This window comes from Dama dama, chromosome 9 (genome assembly GCF_033118175.1).
Source record: "Dama dama isolate Ldn47 chromosome 9, ASM3311817v1, whole genome shotgun sequence".
Classification (NCBI taxonomy): Eukaryota; Metazoa; Chordata; class Mammalia; order Artiodactyla; family Cervidae; genus Dama; species Dama dama.
Genome location: NC_083689.1, coordinates 60,869,121 through 60,887,863, shown reverse-complemented (window position 1 = coordinate 60,887,863; position 18,743 = coordinate 60,869,121). Strand labels below are relative to the sequence as shown.

The window sequence follows — 18,743 nt, the reverse complement described above, 5'->3', positions numbered from 1 at the left end:
TTCCTGACCCTTAAAGAGCTAAATGAAAATAAAAACACTGGGCTTCCCTGGTAGCTCAGCTAGTAAAGAATCTGCCTGCAATGCAGGAGGCCCTGGTTTGATTCCTGGGTCGGGAAGATCTCCTGGAGAAGGGATAGGCTACCCACTCCAGTGTTCTTGGGCTTTCTTGTGGCTCCGATGGTAAGTCTGAGCCCTGGGTTGAGTAGATCCCCTGGAGGAGGGCATGGCAATCTGCTCCAGTATTCTTGCCTGGAGAATGCCCATGGATAGAGGAGCCTGCAGTACATGGTGTTGCAAAGAGTTAGACATGACTGAGTGACTAAGCACACACAATAAAAACATTTATTGAAATGTTTATTACACACCCTATATTCCAGCCACAGTCAAACTCTTGGGGTGACAGTTCTAAGCCAGGACACATGGTCTCACCAAACACCATACTGGATTGTTTTATGTCTATAAAAACTGTTTTCTGGATGGAGCTAGAGATGATCATACTGAGCGAAGTAAGTCAGAGAGAGACAAAATACCATATGATATCACTTGTATGTGGAATCTAAAAAATGATACAAACGAACTTATTTACAGAACAGAAACTGACTCACAGACAGAAAGCAAACTTATGGTTACCAAAGGGGAAAGAGGGGAAGGGATAAATCAGGAATTGGGGTTAGCGGATACACACTACTGTGTATAAAATAGAAAAACAACGAGGTCCTGCTGGTTAGCGCATATTCATTGTCTTATAATAAAAAATGTTTTATTATTTGTTTCTGGATTGCTAAGCTGGTGAATCACTTGCAAAGACTACTTCGATAAACATAGGTTACAACATTTAAAATCCTTATAATACCATGTTTGTCTTGGAAGTCCTTCTTTTAAATTGCTGGTTGTTTCCCTGTCTCACCAGGCAAATTGGAGACAATCTGATCGTCCCTGGAGGAGTGAAGACCATCGAGGCCAATGGGAAGATGGTGATCCCTGGAGGCATCGATGTCCACACTCACTTCCAGATGCCATACAAGGGCATGACCACAGTGGATGACTTCTTCCAAGGGACCAAGGCTGCCTTAGCGGGGGGCACCACCATGATCAGTAAGTCCTACAAATTTACACACTCATGGAAAGTGTGCCAGGGGTCCTAAGAAGTGAGAGTTTAACTAACGTGTTAACTGTAGTGCTCTCTGGTGGAAACTCATATACTTCCCCTCAATTCAGTGAATGACTTCCTGCCTGATGGGACCTGAGAAAAGCTGGTTATAGAGAGGACACTGGCAGCTTCTGTAACCGCATAACGAGATGCAGGAGGCTCATCACCTTGAAAGCAGCATACTCTCTGTCTGCCTTAGAGCAGTGGCTGAGAGTGCCATGGGTGGGTAATCAGCATCTCTGGGCCAGACCCTGTGGTAAGTGGACTTGAAAAGCCTGTGGACCTTGGACAGAAGGTGATCTCAGAACTTCCCGCTCGGGTATGAGGCAGGAGGGGCAGAGGGTATGAGCAGAGCAGTGCAAACACGGCTGAGAAGTCTCCCAGAGAGAATGACAGTGAGACGGGCAGTTCTGGAGAACTTAGGAGGGTGCAGTGGTGGTTAGTGTTACTTGGTCTGTGCTGTATTGTGACCAATTCATAGCTTTAAGATTGGGCAAGCCGGGGAGTTGTTTCCCTTATTTTGTTTTTCTGGTGACTTTTGCAATTCCAAAGAAACCTAGGAAGTTGCATGCCATTGATTACTGAAGAGATAGCATTCCAGGGCACTCCTTCCTGTCCCCAAGAAGTTCCAGTGAACTGGCCCCCAGCCCAGCCCTGGCCCCCAGCTTGGTCAGCAAGAGCACTGTTACCACCCAAGAAATATACATTCACCCAAGAAATCAGAATAGCGTGTCATAGACTTAATCACTGTCTTTTGCTTGCTTTCTATGGGAGCAGTAGTAGGGTTCAGCTTCAGCTAGGGGTGTAGAAACCCAGGAAAATGGCATCAGGGCCATAAAAGGTGCATTTCTGGGAGCCTGAAGCCTTTGTCCAGCCAGAGGGAAGAAGCCAGCCGAATTCTCAGCAGCTGCCTGCCTACAAAGGCTCTGGTGCTGGTCCAGACACAATAACACAGCTCCAGGCCTCTGCTTTCAGATAAGTGCACTTGGACTGCCTGTGCTAGAAAGCTGAGGAAATGAGTGATCTTGGCCTGGCTTTCTGCCATCTGGCTGAGGAGCCGGACCTGTTCAGAGTCCTAGACATATGCATTAGGCTTGAGCTTCTGCTTTAGGCAGGGAGCAGGAGGAGAGTCAGAGCTCCGCATGAAAAGAGAGGAAAGCATGTGAGAATCACAGAAGTGTCTGTGCCCTTTCTATAAACACCCTAGGTATGCAAAAAAAAAAAACACATAAATCTCACCTCACTGTCACAGTTTGCCTGTATTAGTTTTTCTGTTTAACAAAAATAGGATTGTAATAAACATACTGTGTTAGCCTTCTGTTCACTAGTTAATATGTCATGGATGTCTTTCCATTCATTTACTTTTATTCTACTGAATTTTAAATGGACTTATCACATCCATTTTATGAAGGTATCACAATTTATGTATTTAACTAAACTTCCCTATTGTAAAACTTTGTTTCCAGCTTTTCACTTGCATAACTATGTAAATAGTGGCAAATATCCCAAGGACCCAGATTTTGTGTTCAGGCATATTTATTTCCTGAAGGATAGTTCTTAGGCACAGGAATAATTTTTGAGTTTAAGGTATGAAAAATGTCAAGGATTTTGAAACACACTTTGAAATTGTTCTTAGGAAAGTTATACCAGTTCACACTTTCTCTCAACTGACATGGGGAGCAATTAAAGTGTAACATTTGTCTTACCCTTACCAACGTTACTGGTGTAAATGTTATTCTTTTTAAAAATATTGTCCACTATGGCAGGTACTGCAAGAGAAGGTTTGGGCCTCAGGGAAACCGTATTCTTTTTATTTATTTGTTTATTTAGCTTTGTTAGGCACTTGGGACCTTCCTTGCGGCACACAGACTCTACTGCTGGTATGCGGGCTCACTAGTTGCAATGTGCGGGCTTAGTTGTTCTCTGGCATGTGGGATCTTAGTTCCCCAACCAAGGATCAAACCTGTGTCCCCTGCATTGAGAGGTGGATTCTTAACCCCCTGGACCACCAGGGAAGTCCCAGAAACCTTGATGAGAAGTTTTCATGAAAATAAGATCTGTGGGCTAAGCATCTGGTTCACTTACCTGACACCAGCTCTTTCCTACAGCAGTAGGCATGAAAATGTCACTGTCTTGTGACCTGACATAACTTTAAAGCCCCTCCTTCTGCCCTTAGAAGGAAGGAGTCCAAGTTTGATCACCAGCAGTAACTCCCACAGTTACTGGTAATAATGGCACATAGTGGGAGCTCATCAGTTGAGAGCTAACATTTATCGAGCACTTACTATGTGCCAGGCATCATGTAAAGCTCTTTCTATGCTTTTTCCCATTTAATCTCTTCACAAACTTAGAGGGAAGGCAGTGGTATCCCTGTCCCCCACTCCACATCAAAGGATGAGAAAACCAAAGTTTAGAGAAGCTGGTTATTTGCCCAGGATCGCGTAGCTAAGTACTGGTTGAATCATCAGCAGCCACCATTGAAAACCACCCAGGACCCCTTTCTGAGGTCAACCCTATGCTCAAGAGACAGAGACTGTGCCATCGTAGCTAAGCAAACAGGACAGACCTGTGCAGAGGGGACCAGAGGCTGTGTTGGTGAGCCGCCCGCTTGGGGCCTGTCTTGTCCAGTTGACCATGTGGTGCCCGAGCCCGAGTCCAGCCTGACGGAGGCCTATGAGAAGTGGCGGGAGTGGGCCGATGGCAAGAGCTGCTGCGACTACTCCTTACATGTGGACATCACCCACTGGAACGACAGCGTCAAGCAGGAGGTGCAGGGCCTCATCAAGGACAAAGGTGAGTGTGGACACACCCTCCTCCCTTCCCCCTTGTCTGTCTTTCTCATGCTCTCCACTCACTAGGTTGCAGGGAACCTTGAGCATGAATGCTGGATGCAGCATTCATAGGTTCATAGCATATGAACCTATTTCTGTAAAACAATCTATGAGTAGTGTATTTGGAGGGTGAAATTAAATGGCTCTTTCCTTTTAACCCTGATGACTTAGGCATTCAAGCCCAGGTTGAACCTTGACTTCTGCACATTAGCTCCGTTAGTTCCCTGGGGACCGGCTCTAGATCTCAGTTCTCTCTCAGACCCAGCACCCTGCCCAGCCCTGGTGGAGAGCTGACATTCACAAAGCGCAAAATCAACTGATCCCAGGAAGTCAGCCATATGCCGGTGCTGATGTAAGGTTTCCGACCACCTTATGAAGCAGGATGGTGTTTTTTCCCTTTTCACAGATGAGGAAACAGAGGCTCAAGAGGTTAGAACGTGGTGTCACTCCTAGTGTGTGTACACAACTGGTGTGCTGCAGTGATTCTCAACACTGCTTCCCTGAGCGGTGCTCAGGCTTGTTGACCCTCTGGGCTGGGAACAGTGTAGGGGGAGGCAGAAAAGAGGTGCCAAAGAAGAGACCAGACTGCTATGACGTCATGGGAATTGTCAAGTTTTTCAGTGTAGAGGAGGACATAGAGAAATGCTCTTGGAGAATGGGCTGTGTCCACTTGGCACTGGGTGGGGGCCTGTGGTACACTCAGGGCGGGAAGCACAGGAGGCAAGGAGATGATGACCACACTGTCCTCCTCCTGTCTCCCCTCCCCTCCTCTCTTGCAGGGGTGAATTCCTTCATGGTTTACATGGCCTACAAGGATTGGTATCAAGTGTCCAACACGGAGGTAACAACCCACCACGTGTGGTTTGGGGTCTCTGGATGGGTTTCCTGTGGTGGCCAGTGACCTTGGCTTTCGGCACGTGAGTCACTGTGGTTCGTGTGGGAGAACGCTGGGCAAGGAAGGAGCCAAGTCCTCACCATCCACGCTACGTTTTCAGTAAGGTAGCAGGCAGGGTGCCAGGGGCAAGGCAGACCAGGAGCTAGAATTTCCACTGGAGCAACTTTCTCAAAAGGACAAGAGGAAGGGCGTGTCTAAATCTCCATCTACCCAATAAATTCTGTGCCTCTCGGGAGTTCAGGGGAAGCATAAGTGCTCAGCCTTGCAGGATAAAGGAGGGCCATCTGCTCTTTGGGCTCATCATACCAGCTTGCCTTTGACTTTCTTCCTATGAAATGCATGGGGTGTGCTTGTTTTAGACAAACCTTAGCTTCTCGGAAGAAATGCAAAATGACTTCCCATACTTCCCAGCAAGGAGATGAAGAGTGGTCTGCCCTGAGAGGCTAAGAGATAGAGATTTCAGCTTTTGAGTTAGCTTCTGGCTGGCTGCAGTGCCTTTAGGGAGTGTTAAGAAGGATTTTGAAGCACTATCTGAACTTAGTGGGAAATAGTTCCATTTAAGGTGTGTGCAGGAGACAAGAGTGGTGGGGTTTAGTATCACTTTGTTAGATGCTCTCCCTGTCTGCCTAGGAGACATGATGGGTTTCCTTCCATAGACAGTTTCCTAGAGTTCCTAAAGTTCCTTTGGACTAGCTCTCCTCTTTGGTCTCTTTGGTGATGCATATTTTAGTCTGTATGTCTGCCCTGGTCACTTATTTCCTTTGGTTGATCCCATTTATTTTATTTTATTATTTACTTATTTTGGCTACACTGGGTCTTAGTTGTGGCATGTGGGATATAGTTCCCTGACCGGGGATGGAACTCAGGTCCTCTTCACTAGGAGTGTGGAGGCTTACCTCCTGGACCACCAGGGAGGTCCCGACCCCATTTCCTTTAGCTCCTGCTCTAGTCATGGACCTGAGCACGCAGTTACTGAAAGCATGGTGTCCTGTGAAGGTGACAGAGCCTCATTTCTGTTTCAGCTGTATGAGATCTTCACGTGTCTGGGAGAGCTGGGGGCCATCGCTCAGGTGCACGCTGAGAACGGGGACATCATCGCCCAGGTAACGAGGCATCGCTCCCTGCGGTGCAGGGGCTCCTTGGGCGAGCATCTACCTCCCATTGATTTTCTCATTTCTTCAGTGTTGCTGGAGCTCTCAAGCTCTAAACCCTCCTAAGCACTGCGCTAAAAACAGAACCTGGCTTCAAGGACCTCAGAGTCTAGGAGGAGGAAGTATGAGGGCAAGTAGACAAGCAAGGGTGGAAGTATCAATCGAAGATGCTAATAAAGCGTTCTGGGAACCAGGGCAGACATCCTGGCAGAGGAGGTTCTCACATTGGGCCTTTTGGTAGGAGACCATCACTGATTCTGTTTTGAAAGTGAGTCCGAGCTACATGACACACCCTGTTCTAAAGAAAAACTTGACAGCGTTTCTCAGAAGCCAGAAATCTTATCCAGGACTGCGTAACTCCTGGCCTTAGATAATGAAGAATTCGCGTCTTGTGGGGATCAGATGTCCCACTGGTTTCCTAGAAATCACATTGAGCAACCCGAGGAAAGAGTGATGAAAGCAAGGGCCCCAGGGCCCAAACTGGTCGTTTGTGAGGAAGCAGAAAGCACTTCTCCCTCCATCTCCTGGGGTGCTTAATGGGCTCAATGCACAGATGTGTCTTCGCCAGGGTTCTGTTTATCTCAGAAGTGTTCAGGGTTGGCTTCCGCTGGGAGGAGGTGGCCAGCAAGGAGTGTCAGCTCTCTCAGTCCATTTGATAACATTAACAGCAAGAGCGCTTTATTCATTCTTCCTGAGAGTGCTCCCGCGTACTCTGTGCCAGGCGCTAGGCTCTAGAGGGAGTCAGCACAGAGGCAGGCCGGCACTCTTGAGTGCTCGGGCTGTGCTGTAGAGGTTGTCCAGGACGTGATGAATGTGGTCAGGAGCGGTGTGGGAGCACGTTGAGACCCACCCTCATCTCAGCTTCTGCCACAGGTCCCATTGGACAGCACTTACTGCTGTCCAGGTCTTCACCCAACCCTTCCAGGATGGCCCCAGCCTCCCCCACGCTTCTATAGATGAGAAGACTGAGGCTCTGAAGGGTGAGGTCACCGGCCCAGGGACCACAGCTAGTAACTGGGAGAAGTTAGTCTTAGCCTCTCAGGGGGTGTGCCTCCGTAGGCATCTCTACCCAGAGATGGAGAGACGGCGTCCTCTCCACCCGTCCAGCTGTAGGCTTCTGGAGAGACCAGCACCCGATCTGTGCAGGCTGCAGCTGTCAGGCTTTCAGACTCTGAGTGTTGTCTCTCCAGCGGAGGAGGTGAGCTCAGCATACAGTTTCCACTCCCTTATGACCAAGGAGGCTAATTAGTTGGGCCCCTGACAGCCTTCTCCCACGCCCCCCGCACACGCAGATAATGAAGTCACTCTCCAAGGAGGCTCCAAATGCCTTGCTCCCATGGGAGGCATCCCGGAGGTGTTGGAGCTGTCACTTCTCTCCTCCCCATCCTCCAAGGTTTCAGGGGAGCAGCCAGATGCCCCAGCCCTCCCTCCAGATTCCCTCGCAGCCAGACTCCCTGCTTCTTCATGCTTGACTCTGTGGAGGCAGACGGGCTCCAACCCTCAGCCCCTTTCCAGCTTTCTCTGTGGCTTCTGAGCACAGAAGTGGCTCTGGTGTTCCCCGCCTACACCCTTCCCCCACCTTGGGCAGACTGTTCTCAGGAAAAGAATAAGGGCATTTTTCCCCCCATTGGAATGAGTTTCTCATGTGTGTTTATTAAATTCAGCTCGAGCTGAAAGATTTTATCACCTTGTTTAAATGGAGGCAGCTGCTGTGCTCAGAGCTTCTTGCTGCACTTTATGCAAAGTGACTAAAAGGTGAGAAGAAATATTTCCTATGGGTACCAATAAGGGACCTTTTCAAAAGTTTCAGTAGCATCTTTAGCCAATCATCCAACAAATACCTACTGAATGCCTTCTATGTGCCAAGCCTTGGAGAGGGAAGGTGAAAAAGACAGGGTCCCTTTCTTCATGGAGCAACCAAAACTGGGATGTAATTATAGCAGTGATCAGTACCTCAAAGAGCCCACACCTCCCCCACCCACATCAGGTGGCATCCATTTGTCTTTACAGGCTATTCTTAACCATCCAGATGCAGGGATCCCATGGTTTTGGGAATAAGTCATCCCAATGTGAACAGTGCACTAGAATCAACTGTGGAGCTTAAAGAATGATCTATGGGATTCTCTGAGCTCCAGAGATCCTGATTGGGGAGGTCCAAGTAAAACTCTGTCAAGTGTATCCTGGAAAAATTGGCTTGGTGATGGGAGTGCTCAGAGACCATTGCTTGAGCACGTTTCATCCTGTGCATTGTCCTAGCACTTTTGGACAAGGTAGGAGTGAGAGTGTTGTGTGAGACAGAAGATCCTTAGTTGGACACCTCATCCCTTGTTCGGCTTCACGAAGCAGTTCAGAGTCATAACCCAGCAGAGTTGGGAAGAAGAAGTTGTATTCAGTCCAAGCTTTGATGGGACGGGAAGAATGGAAAGTGGAGGTGCTCTGCTGGCAGTGTCAGCCTCTGACCTTTTGTCAAATTTTGTAGAGCTGGAAGCTGTGACCATTTTACTTCTCGTGGCTGCTTATAGTAAATGCATCGTCCTTTCTCCAACTCTGTAAAAGATTTAAGTGAATAAAAACATAAAAAGACAAAAAGTGTTCTTTTCCAGGGAAAGGAATCCCTTCCTTTCTAAGCATCTCATAGTTTCTGAATGAGATAGAGCCTTGTTCAGCTCACTCACTCTTTTTATCTCCTGTGTCACGAGGGTGAGGTTCCTAGGAACTGGCCTCAGTGCTTGAGCATGAATGTTTGCAAAACTGCAGCTCTGCTGCTGAGGACTGGTGCCAGCTCCAATTAACCTAGCCACCTGCTTCTTCCAGAAAGCCAGCCAGGTCTGAGGAATTTAGCCATCAGTCATGAGGGGGGGTAGAGAGTTCCACAACCTAGTTAAATAGAATTTGACCAAAAGGCTAAGTCAGGTAATGCTGTATTTAGAGGCGTTATTTTGTCTGGTTAAATGCTGAATCTGCTTATTGTAACCATCCATTTAAAGCATGAGAGTCTGAGGGGCTTATGAAAAGGCAGAATCCTCGATTCTACCTTGTATATTCTGATTTGGGAGACCTGGGTAGAGCAGACATCTGCACTTTTACAAAAGCAACTCAGGAGATTCTGATGCAGGTGGTGGGTGGACCATCTTTAGATTAGACTATTCCAGCATCACTTTTTCAAGCCTCAGTTCAGTTCAGTTCAGTCGCTCAGTCGTGTCTGACTCTGTGACCCCGTGGACTGCAGCGCACCAGGCTTCCCTGTCCATCACTAGCTCCCAGAGGTTAACTCAAACTAAACTCATGTCCATTGAGTCAGTGATGCCGTCCAACCATGTCATTCTCTGTTGTCCCCTTTGCCTCCTATCTTCAATCTTTCCCGGCATTAGGGTCTTTTCCAATGAGTCAGTTCTTCCCATCATGTGGCCAAAGTATTAGAGTTTCAGCTTCAGCATCAGTCCTTCCAATGAATATTCAGGACTGATTTCCTTTAGGATGGACTGGTTTGATTTCCTTGCAGTCCAAAGGACTCTCAAGAGTCTTCTCCAACACTACACTTCAAAGGCATCAATTTTTAGCACTCAACTTTCTTTATAGTTCAACTCTAACATCCATACATGACTACTGGAAAAACCACAGCTTTGATTAGATGGACCTTTGTTGGCAAAGTAATGTCTCTGCTTTTTAATATGCTGTCTATGTTGGTCATAGCTTTTCTTCCAAGGAGTAAGTGTCTTTTAATTTCATGGCTCCAATCACCATCTGTAGTGATTCTGGAGCCCAAAAAAATAAAGTCTGTCACTGTTTCCATTGTTTCCCCATCTATTTGCCATGAAGTGATGGGACCAGATGCCATGATCTTAGTTTTCTGAATGTTGAGCTTTCAGCCTACTTTTTCTGTCTTCTCTTTCACTCTCATCAACAGGCTTTTTAGTTCCTCTTCGCTTCCTGCCATAAGGGTGGTGTCATCTGCATAGCTGAGGTTATTGATATTTCTCCCAGCAATCTTGATTCCAGCTTTTGCTTCATCCAGTCTATCATTTTTCATGATGTACTCTGCATATAAGTTAAATAAACAGGGTGACAATATACAGCCTTGACATATTCCTTTTCCTATTTGGAAGCAGTCTGTTGTTCCATGTCCAGTTCTAACTGTTGCTTCCTGATCTGCAAACAGGTTTCTCAAGAGATAGGTCAACTGTTCTGGTATTCCCATCTCTTTCAGAATTTTTCCACAGTTTGTTGTGATCCACACAGTCAAAGGCTTTGGCATAGTCAATAAAGCAGAAATAGATGTTTTTCTGGAATTCTGTTACTTTTTTGATGATCTAACAGATGTTAGCAATTTGGTCTCTGGTTCCTCTGCCTTTTCTAAATCCAGCTTGAACATCTGGAAGTTAACAGGTCACGTACTGTTGAAGCCTGACTTGGAGAATTTTGAGCATTACTTTGCTAGCATGTGAGATGAGTGCAATTGTGTGGTAGTTTGAACATTCTTTGGCATTGCCTTTCTTTGGGATTGGAATGAAAACTGACCTTTTCCAGTCCTTTGGCCATTGCTGAGTTTTCCAAATATGCTGGCATATTGAGTGCATCATTTTCACAGCATCATCTTTCAGGATTTGAAATAGCTCAACTGGAATTCCATCACCTCCACTAGTTTGTTCGTAGTGATGCTTCCTAAAGCCCACTTGACTTCTCATTCCAGGATGTCTGGCTCTAGGTGAGTGATCACATCATCGTGGTTATCTGGGTCATGAAGATCTCTTTTGTATAGTTCTTCTGTGTATTCTTGCCACCTCTTCTTAATATCTTCTGCTTCTGTTAGGTCCGTACCGTTTCTGTCCTTTATTATGCCCATCTTTGCGTGAAATATTCCCCTGGTAGCTCTAATTTTCTTGAAGAGTCCTCTAGTCTTCCCATTCTATTGTTTCCCTCTATTTCTTAGCATTGCTCACTGAGGAAGGCTTTCTTATCTCTCCTTGCTATTTTTTGGAACTCTGCATTCAAATGGGTATATCTTTTGTTTTCTCCTTTGCCTTTTGCATCTCTTCTTTTCACAAATGCTTGTAAGGCCTCCTCAGACAACCATTTTGCCTTTTTGCATTTCTTTTTTCTTGGGGATGGTCTAGATCACTGCCTCTTGTACAATGTCATGAACCTTCATCCATAGCTCTTCAGGCACTCTGTCTATCAGATCTAATCCCTTGATTAGATCTAATCTATTTCTCACTTCCACTGTATAATCCTAAGGGATTTGATTTAGGTCATACCTGAATGGTCTAGTGGTTTTCCCTACTTTCTTCAATTTAAGTCTGAATTTGGCAATAAGAAGTTCATGATCTGAGCCACAGTCAGTTCCCAGTCTTGTTCAGCTTTAGCTTCTTCAGCATTACTGGTCGGGGCCTAGACTTGAATTACTGTGATATTGAATGGTTTGCCTTGGAAACGAACAGAGATCATTCTGTCATTTTTGAGATTGCACCCAAGTACTGCATTTTGGACTCTTCTGTTGACTATGATGGCTACTCTATTCTTCTCAGGGATTCCTGCCCACAGTAGTAGATATAATGGTCATCTGAGTTAAATTCACCCATTCCAGTCCATTTTATTTCACTGATTCCTAAAATGTCTATGTTCACTGTTTCCATCTCCTGTTTGACCACTTCCAATTTGCCTTGATTCATGGACCTAGCATTCCCGGTTCCCTTGCAGTATTGCTCTTTACAGCATCGGACTTTACTTCCATCACCAGTCACATTCACAAGTGGGTGTTGTTTTTGCTGTTGCTTCCACCTGTTTATTCTTTTTGGAGTTATTTTTCCACTGATCTCCTGTAGCATATTGGGCACCTACTGACTTGGGGAGTTCATCTTTCAGTGTCCTATCTTTTTGCCTTTTCCTACTGTTTCCTACTGTTTCAGGCCTCAGCTGAGCTCATATAAAAATTGTTCTCTATTCCTTTCTCATTCTAGGAGCAAACCCGGATGTTGGAAATGGGGATAACTGGCCCAGAAGGCCATGTGCTGAGTAGACCAGAGGAGGTAATTTTCAGGAGCATGGGGAGTGGGGGTAGGGTTTGGGGGGCGGTGCAGGGAGAGAAGTAGGAGCAATGGAGGCTGTTTTTCTTTTCTTTTTTTTTTTTAGCAGCATCTTCTGGGAGACTCCTGTCACCACAGTGGTCTGATTTATGGCCTGCTGCCCGTTTTATTTTAATTTTTTAAAACTTTACTTTATATTGGAGTAAAGCTAATTAACGACATTGTGACAGTTTCAGGTGGGCAGCAGAGGGACTCAGCCGTACATATACATGTGTCCATTCTCCCCCAGACTCCCCCCGGTCCATGCTGCCCAGTAACATTGAGTAGAGTTCCCTGTGCTGTACGGTAGGACCGTGTTACCCATTTTAAATGTCCTGCTGCCCCTTTTATATTGTGGTGTTTGCATCTAGCTCCCCCTCCCTCAGCACACACACATAAGCTGTGTGAACAAACTCCTTTGAAAGGTGCTGGGACTCTGTGAAGGCGAGACAGAAACTGGGACATTTCTTCCAAGACCATGTCTGACTGACCCAACTCAAGGCCCCTGAGAAAATTAGAAGGGAATGGAAGGAGAATACTTACTTCTGACCCCTGATCTCTCTAAAGAGTATACAAGTCGGAGGGCACTCTACAGTACCTCAGTAGGATTATATTTCAATAGCGGTAAATATTTAAATCCATTCTTAATCAGTGTGAAGCCCAGAGACGTGTCCACTTCTTTTATTTCATATTCTGAGTCCTGCACAACATCAGCCGTATTGATAGCGGGCTGAATGGGTTTTTCATAGGCATGATGTCTGTTGATTTGTATATGGTAACAAGGACATCCAGGTATACATTTCCCACGTGTAAGATGCGTGCTGATTAGTGCCACTGCTTAGGAGCTGAAGAGTGAATGAATGTTAACTAGTGGCTGGTTGGACATGTCTGGGCTGTCAGCAACTTCAGTGGCTGGCACAGGCCCAGAGCTGGGAACTCGCTGCCCATATGCCTGAGAGCACATTGGCTTTCAGAGACCAGCCTGGCACCTGGAGGGAATTCCAGGCCCTCTGTGTCAGTGAAGTGAACCCTTTCCTGTTCTATCATTCCAAGCCCGGCATCCTGCAACAGGTAGGAGATGGATAAAGAAACTGTGGTACATATATACAATGGAATATTACTCAGTCATAAAAAGAAGGAATTTGAGTGAGTTCTAGTGAGGTGGATGAATCTAGAGCCTGTCATACAGAGTGAAGTAAGTCAGAAAGAGAAAGACAAATATCATATGTGAATCATATATTAATATATGGGTTCTAGAAAAATGGTATTGATGAACCTATTTGCAGGGAAGGAATGGAGATGCAGGTTTAGAGAAAGGATTTGTGGACACGGCAGAGGAAGCAGAGGGTAGGACAAGTGGAAAAAGTAGCATCGACATTCGTACACTATCATTTGTAAAATAGATAGCTGGTGAGAAGTTGCTGTTAACACTGGGAGCCCAGCCTGGTCTTCTGTGATGACCTTGAGGGGTAGGATGGGGGGAGGAGAAGGAGGGGATATATACATAGGTATGGCTGATTCATGTTGTACAGCAGAAACCCACACAACATTATAAAGCAATTTTATTCCAATTAACAAAATTTTTTAAAGACAGATAGGAGAAGGAACCATAACCAGAAATCACAATATTCCCATTGTTTGTCCCTGTTAGGGTCTTTTTAAAGAAAGAAAATATAGCACACATAGAGAAAAGTATTCCTATCATAAAGGTACAATGGATTTTCCCAAACTGAACACACGTACAACTACCAGCCAGTTGGAGAAACAGAACATTATCAGCACCCTAGAAACTCCATGTTTTTAATGCTATTTTTGTTGTCGGTTGAAATAATTTGTAATTTTGTGATCAAGGTTTTGGTCAAAGCGTTCCCAAAAAGTCTGTCTCCTACATACCAAGTCCCTGGCACCTTTCCTGGTCTGAGTACTGGCTATTACTGTTATGTAAAGAAGCTGGAGCCCAAGAGAGATGAAAGCACTGGCCATCATGCTTGAAGGACTGGAAAACACCCGGTGTGAGCAAGCCAGGGTGATCAGTAGCTTGTGCAACTTGTCTTAAATGCTGGTCACTGTGGAGATGTGCTGGCAAGACAGATTCCTACAGCAGCAGCCAGGGGATTTCTGAGCAAAGTCTATTTTTGTTCCTTGGTTTGTTTTTCCAACCCCCCCATCCCACCCTTCTCCCTGTTCCTGTCTCCTTTTTAGTAAAAAGCCTCTCAGCCATAGATCTCCACAACCCTGGAAGCCCTTGTGGGTGAAGTTGGAGGGTGATGTAACCTTCCAAAGATAGTCGTGTTGTCAAGGTGCTGAAAACCCTGCAGTGCTCAGGGTGGTGGGGGTGGGTGGGGGGCAGATGAGATCAAAAAGGCTGGGACCATGGTCATGGGGGAGCTGGAGTGGTCAGCATAGGCACGAAGAAGGAGGCCTCGACATACGAGGAGCAGCCCCTCTTGAGTTCAAAGCACACCTAGAGAGCATCTTGAGTGATGCTGTTCAGAGAGCTGAAGCCAAAGCTCAGAGATAGCTCCTGTGATGGCTGGGTGCTTCAGGAAGGTGGCCACAGTCACTTGTGCTCCGGGCTCCGGGATCTTGATCTTGCCACGTGGAACAGAGAGCAGCCTGCAGGATACTAACTGGACCAGCCAAGTGCTTAGAGTCTGTTTGCTAAGCCGCACTCACCAAGGGCAGTGACTGGTTTGCATTATAAAAACATTAGGCGTCTATCTGCAAACTATTTTGATATTTTTAAAAGTGTTGGGCTGCATGGCTAACCAGAGTGTCATATTTGTCCAAAAAGAAACTGTGGCCGATTGAAAGGAAAAATGCCAGCATGTCTGCTTTGGGCTGAATTGGACTTAATTTGGGTTTTCGGTGGTAATGCAGGCTCTCTCCCTCTGGTCAGAAGCTGTCATCAGCCGTACAGCCAAATAGCCAGCCTTCAGGGAACACTTGCCTTGTTCCAGGACTGGGCTCATTGCCTTACAAGGATGAACTATTTTAGTCCTCTCAATAGCCCTGTATGTCAGGTCCTATTATTATCCCCACTTCACAGACGAGGAAACTGAGCCTTTGGGAGGTTGTGTAACATTCTTGAGGTTACCCAGCTTCTAAGTGGCAGACTCAGGGCTTGGACCCAACTCATGAGGAGGGGCCACGCTCTAAGATCCTGCTTTGTTAATAGAACAGGGGAAGAATCATTATTTCTTACCTAACTACAGTCAATTGTGTTGATTGGCACGTTCAAAAACATGACTTCTACATTAGGGTGGGCTGGAGGAGATCAATAATAAAGGAAATCTCGGAGTTAAGAAGCCTGGGGATGATTAGTATAAGAAACACCTGCAAGAACTGACCCATTGCTAACCATCCAGGAAAGGATTTAATATCTAGTAGCCTTCACTGGCGGAGAAGGCAATGGCACCCCACTCCAGTGCTCTTGCCTGGAAAATCCCATGGACGGAGGAGCCTGGTGGGCTGCAGTCCATGGGGTCGCTAGGAGTCGGACAAGACTGAGCGACTTCACTTTCACTTTTCACCTTCATGCCTTGGAGAAGGAAATGGCAACCCACTCCAGTGTTCTTGCCTAGAGAATCCCAGGGACGGGGGAGCCTGGTAGGTTGACGTCTATGGGGTCGCACAGAATTGGACATGACTGAAGCGACTTAGCAGCAGCAGCAGCCTTCACTGGGGGCTTCCCAGGTGGTGCTAGTGGTAAAGAACCCACCTGCCAATGCAGGAGATATAAGAGACGTGGGTTTGATCCCTGGATCAGGAAGATCCCCTGGAGGAGGGCATGGCAACCCATTCCAGTATTCTTGGCTGGAGTGAATTCCTTGGACAGAGGAGCCCGGCGGGCTACAATCCACAGGGTTGCAAAGACTTGGACATGACTGAAGCGACTTAGCATGCACAGAGGCAGCCTTAACTGGTTATTTATACATACTGCTGTTGGCGTTATGTTTTGCCCAGGGATTCTGTCCTGGGCAGGTTGGGGAGCAAAGGCTTCCATTATGTGCGGCCCTGTGATAATCACAGGAAGAGGAGAGAAGAGGCCATGATGCGGTGCCCACTCTGGCCAGACACTGCTCTCACCTAACAATCCCCTGCTTACACACCCTCCTGATCTCCACTTCCCAGGAGAGGGGCGGGGCTCTGAGATGCCCAGTGAAGGGACAGAGTTGGAAGCCACAGATATGAGGTTTGGATCCAGGGTGTGGAGCTCCAGGGTCCCCAAGGCTTGTAACCTCTGTGCAGCACTGCCTTCTCAGTCTGTGGAGGCTGGGCGTGGTGCTTGGAGACGGTCCTGCTCTCCTTGACTCCCAGGGATTGTTTCTTGCAGCTGGAAGCTGAGGCTGTGTTCCGCGCCATCACCATTGCTAGCCAAACCAACTGTCCACTCTACGTCACGAAGGTCATGAGCAAGAGTGCGGCCGACCTCATCTCGCAAGCGAGGAAAAAAGGTGAATTGGGCTCCAAAGATCTCAGAGCCCCTAAAGAGCCATGTGGCTCCTTCCCCCCAGCTGTCCTGTATCAGCGGTGCCTGTTTGGCTCATTGCCTTGCTCTCTGGGAAGCCCTTCATCCTTATTAGCCCGTTGAATCCTTTCTGTATCCTGTATGGATGGCAGGATCTCAGGGTTTCTTCTACTTGGCAGATGAGTAAACTGAAACTCAGGAAGGGTAAGTGATCTGCCCGAGATGATACAGCTTGAATCTGTTCTTTGGAGAGCTGGTACATCTTTTTTCTCCTGTGATCTTTCACTGTCAGTTCATATCATCTGAACTTTATAAATGGACATATTAGTCAGGATTATATTGAGTGCAGCAGTCAGAATCCCAGCCAAACGGACTTAAACTGAAGGTGAAGCTGAAGGTGTTTTAGACATGGCTGGATCAAGGGATTTAAACATATGGCTCTTGACTCCTACTCCTTTCTGGACTCTGCTTTCTTCTCTTTTGGCTTTATCTTCAGTGTGAACAGTGACATGAATTAATGCTGAAAGCTGCTGTTGTCCTCCACAGTTGGTGGGGGCATGATGAAGGAGTGGAGAATATCTTTTCCAACAGCTCAAGCAAAAGTCCCCGGGAAGACTGCCATTGCCTTGGCTTCGGACGTGGGTTCATCTCTGAACCGGTATCTGCTCCGGAGATGGTGTCATTGGCTGGGGTTGAGGGTAGGGAGTGCAGGGGTTCCCACCCCCTGAGCCATGCAGGTCAGCACTGGCTATGTCAGAGCAGGTCTCCATACGATATCCAGCTACAGTATGGTTGTCATGACCCCAAGCTCTATGATCAAGACCTGCTGATATCTGCTTGCTTCCTCCATGGCTGTTAACTTAGCTTCCTGTGGTCACCTTGTGCCAAGCTCAAGCTTATCTTCATTTCAAAGCTTGGTTTCTTGCTTTATGTTCTCCTCAGTGGCTCTTAATGGGCCCACCAGTGAACAGAGTGGGTTGAGACCTAGGGGCCATAGGGGTTTGTGTTTAGTTGCAAGGGAGGGTTTCCTAGGCCCGGCTATACGATCATGCCTGCCGTGTGGGGAGACCCACGATGAGCAACTCATTTCCCAAACTCAGAACTGGTCTGTGAAACTCCACATGTGAGTGTCTGAGGGGGATAAAAATAGTCCCAGCTGACTGACGGCCGAGTGTGTGGCTGCCCGGCCTTCCGGCAAAGGAGACTCTTTTCTTCTGGGAGGGGAAGCTTCCTCATTGCCCTGACAGCCTTTCTAGCTGGCCAGTTCTGGGCACTGCCTGCCTTTCCCTGCTCACAGGAAGCCTGCTGTTTCTCTTTCGGCTTCTAAGTGTCTCCGTATGATACGGCATGGCTGCTCTGCTGGGTATGAGTCATTGGGACAGAACCAGGAAAGCGGTCCAGTGTTCCTTACCCAGTCTTCAAGAAGGGAAAAAAAGGAAAAAGGAGAAGGGATCCCTGGTTGTGGGGACTACTGTGCTTCCAATGCTGGAGGAACAAGTTCTATCACTGGTCGGGGAACTAAGATCCCACCTGCCATGGAGCCAAAAAAAGAAAGGAAAAGAAAAGTTCATGGAGGACACCCCCCCCCCACCCCGGCCACCTACCATCCTCACCCTCTTGTGCCTTCTGCTGGTGGCTACATCCAGCCTGGGACCCATTCTTGGATGACCCGGGGGCTTCAAAGACAGGGTGTCTCAACTGTATGCTGAGTCTTGTTTTAAATTTCATGTAGAAAAATTCTTCACCCTTAGCCTTTTGGATCATGGCTGTAGCAAGGAGAACTAGTACAGCTTGGTCTCCAAGGTGGAAGGAAGGCATCACTTTAGTGATGAAAGACTGGCTGCTGAGATTGAAGCCAATATACATGTCATGAACTGTCATCCTCAGGGAGAGACAGGAGCATTCAGAGCGAGAAGACAGAGTATGATAGGATTCATTCTTCCCTCTGGACCAGAGGAGTTTAAGCCCCAGGGTGTTTAATCCCCAAGTGCTCTGTAGCATGTCTGCCTGGCTGCTCAGAAACAACATTAGGAATTTCAGTTTAGTGAGGACCAACGCTATGCCTTGCCCTGAGAGAACTACTTTAAATGTATTATGTAGAACTCATGAAGTTGGCATTTGTTGTCACCATTTTTCCAATAAGGAAATTGAAGCCCATCTTGTCCAGAATCTCCCAGCTGGGA

At 47.0% G+C, this 18,743-nt stretch overlaps 1 protein-coding gene across 2 annotated transcripts in view; it reads left to right on the top strand.

Moving 5' to 3' along the window:
* The window catches only part of DPYSL3 (dihydropyrimidinase like 3), a 117,235-nt gene that overhangs the window by 84,239 nt on the left and 14,253 nt on the right, over positions 1–18,743 (top strand). For both annotated transcript variants that reach the window (XM_061151661.1, XM_061151662.1), the window contains exons 3-8: positions 911–1,095; positions 3,779–3,943; positions 4,761–4,822; positions 5,899–5,979; positions 11,985–12,053; positions 16,426–16,546. In XM_061151661.1, coding sequence (XP_061007644.1) covers positions 911–1,095; positions 3,779–3,943; positions 4,761–4,822; positions 5,899–5,979; positions 11,985–12,053; positions 16,426–16,546 — 683 coding nt within the window. The remainder of the gene's footprint in view (positions 1–910; positions 1,096–3,778; positions 3,944–4,760; positions 4,823–5,898; positions 5,980–11,984; positions 12,054–16,425; positions 16,547–18,743) is intronic.